This window comes from Macrobrachium rosenbergii, chromosome 16, assembly GCF_040412425.1.
Source record: "Macrobrachium rosenbergii isolate ZJJX-2024 chromosome 16, ASM4041242v1, whole genome shotgun sequence".
Classification (NCBI taxonomy): Eukaryota; Metazoa; Arthropoda; class Malacostraca; order Decapoda; family Palaemonidae; genus Macrobrachium; species Macrobrachium rosenbergii.
In genome coordinates, this window is record NC_089756.1 from 18,038,726 (window position 1) to 18,041,225 (window position 2,500).

At 38.1% G+C, this 2,500-nt stretch overlaps 2 protein-coding genes across 8 annotated transcripts in view; both read left to right on the forward strand.

The window, feature by feature from the left end:
* LOC136847133 (prolyl 4-hydroxylase subunit alpha-2-like) overlaps nt 1–1,738 on the forward strand; it is a 41,814-nt gene extending 40,076 nt beyond the window's left edge. Inside the window, exon 12 of the mRNA XM_067118490.1 lies at nt 881–1,738. Coding sequence (XP_066974591.1) covers nt 881–966 — 86 coding nt within the window. The 3' untranslated portion in view covers nt 967–1,738. The remainder of the gene's footprint in view (nt 1–880) is intronic.
* Nucleotides 1,739–1,984: 246 nt separating this feature from the next.
* LOC136847134 (salivary glue protein Sgs-3-like) overlaps nt 1,985–2,500 on the forward strand; it is a 79,704-nt gene continuing 79,188 nt past the window's right edge. For 4 of the 7 annotated variants that reach the window (XM_067118500.1, XM_067118499.1, XM_067118491.1 and 1 more), the window contains exon 1: nt 1,985–2,120. The gene's annotated coding sequence lies outside the window, so the exon portion shown is untranslated. The other 3 variants (XM_067118492.1, XM_067118495.1, XM_067118498.1) reach the window with 2 other exon arrangements.

The window sequence follows — 2,500 nt, forward strand, 5'->3', positions numbered from 1 at the left end:
TTTGTTTGTTGCCATTAGTCTCTTCTCTCTCTCTCTCTCTCTCTCTCTCTCTCTCTCTCTCTCTCTCTCTCTCTTCTCTCTCTCTTCAGCTATTTTCGTTTACGCATTTTTTAATTAATCATTCATGACAGCCGATCGCTTCTTTGCAGAGCTCATCTCGAAAGACAAGGATTTAAGACACGGTAGTACCCTTCTGATGGGAAAGTTCAGTAAATAAAATGTAGTATTGGCGAAAGACTAAGTGAATTGTCTAAAAGAGATTAATGACTGTGCTATTAGGTAACTTGGACAAAATTCTTTAAAAGTTGATGGTAGGAAACAGTATTAAACAAGTAAAACATGCGCCTCAGTTTCTTCGGTGCAATCGAGTTTTCTGTACAGCGTATAACCAAGGACACCGAAAACAGATCTATCTTTCGGTGGTCTCGGTATAATGCTGTATAAACCGCGGCCCATGACACTCTAACCACGGCCCGGTGATGGCCTATCCTATATCGTTGCCAGAAGCATGATTATGGCTAACTTTAACCTTAAATAAAATAAAAACTCGTCAGGCTAGAGGGTTGCAATTTGGCATGTTTGATGTTTGGAGGGTGGATGATCAACATATCAATTTGCAGCCTTCTAGCCTCAGTAGTTTTTAAGATCTGGGAGCTGACAGAAAAAGTGCTGACCGAATAGAGTGCGGGCGGACAGACAAAGCCGCCACAATAGTTTTCCTTTACAGAAAACTAAAAGCGTCACAGAATTCTGAACTCTTCTTATTCCTTGCTTTACTCATCTCTGTTTCTGTCATTGCTTACGGATTTCTTAATTATTTTTCTTACATTTCTTATGAATCTTATGCATTTTACGTATTTCATTTTTTTTTTCATTTCAGTTTGCAATAAGTGGATACACTACAATGATCAGTTCCGAAAGCATCAGTGCGGCGTCAAAACATGGGATAAGCTCGTCTTTCCCTAAGAGATGGCGCTGCTTCAAGCTGGAATCGATATCAAAACTTTTCATGAGACTGGGACATGGCTGTGTAAGTCTGATTAACCTTCACATATACACAATATATATATATATATATATATATATATATATATATATATATATATATATATATATATATATATATATATACATATATACTGCACACATCAGTAGTTGTATGATGGCGAACCTTTTCGTCAGAATTATCCATCTCTTACATATAAACGAAGCTTTACCTTCATTTCACGTACACATACATTCTTCAGGCTACACACATTAATTTTGATCCAAGTCCTGTTGACCTTAATTCAGTAACAGTGGCTGCAAGTTCGTGTGATAATTCTTTCTTTCTTTTTATGAATATCGTTAAAAAGTAGTAATGTATAGCCTACCTTTAGGAGATTGATTATTACGTATCAGAAATCTTTAATTTATTTCTCAAAGTCAAGTTCCTCTTCTTCAAAGGAACGAAACGAGGCTAAAGCACTTACAGTTTAGGAATCGGGAAGCATATTCGTAATTTATGTGATTCTGTGTATAAGTCCAGTGAAGTTCCTAGCATAGGTTTAAACGTTAGTTTATGTTCTGCTTGTGGGAGAGAGAACGGATGTTGGCGTGTGTGCCAGAACCCTGATTGGTGCTAGAGTGGGTGCCGTTTTAATGGTATATGTGAATTATTCCGGGGATGCGCAGATGGTAATATATATATGTGTGTGTGAGACTATGGTGTTGAGTAATAAAGAGATTTTAAGACATATACAGACTTTATCTTTTCCTTAATGCCCTCATGAAAGACGAAACTATTTCAAATCAGAGGGAAATGAAAATTTAACTCATAAATGTTCATGAGCCTACTGGTTTGATAACTATTTTCTAAGGAACATCACGTTGATAAAGTTTTCCTTATCGTTTCACGCATTCAGTTTCAGGTCATTAGCCGTCAACGTTTTCGTGGTAACTTCAGAGTTCAAACGATAAAACACTGAAAACAAACAAACCACCAGTGACCCCAGCTCGGTAGTCAGTATTGCCTTGCCTTCCGGCGTGAACAGGTGGAATTTGTGTCTGGTGTTGTGATTTCCTTTATCTTCGAATTACGTTGGGTGAAAACTAGTTATATCTCCCTTAGACAAACTTAGGTATGTTGCAATACGTTCAACAAATACTTGAGCCTCTATGAGCATCGCATGTCAAAATTTAGTCATCAGTGGTTATCAGCCTGCCATTATCGTGGTTTTCCCCCCATTTGGACAATTATTGGTTACACAAGTGTGGCGAACAGTTCAGAATCATTCGTTCTTTCTTATTTTCTTGGAGCTCGCGTGCTGTCTTCCACATTTCTTGTTTATGTGATGTGTCCTGGGAGGATCGGGAAACGGAAGACGTCCGGTTAATCATCTGAAAACAGTCGAACGTCAATTTGGGAAAGTCACATACGGCGCAGCCTGTAGACCTAACCCATGTTTTTCAACAAATTATGACACTATTATTTGCGGTGACGAAAAGCAGCCTACAACTA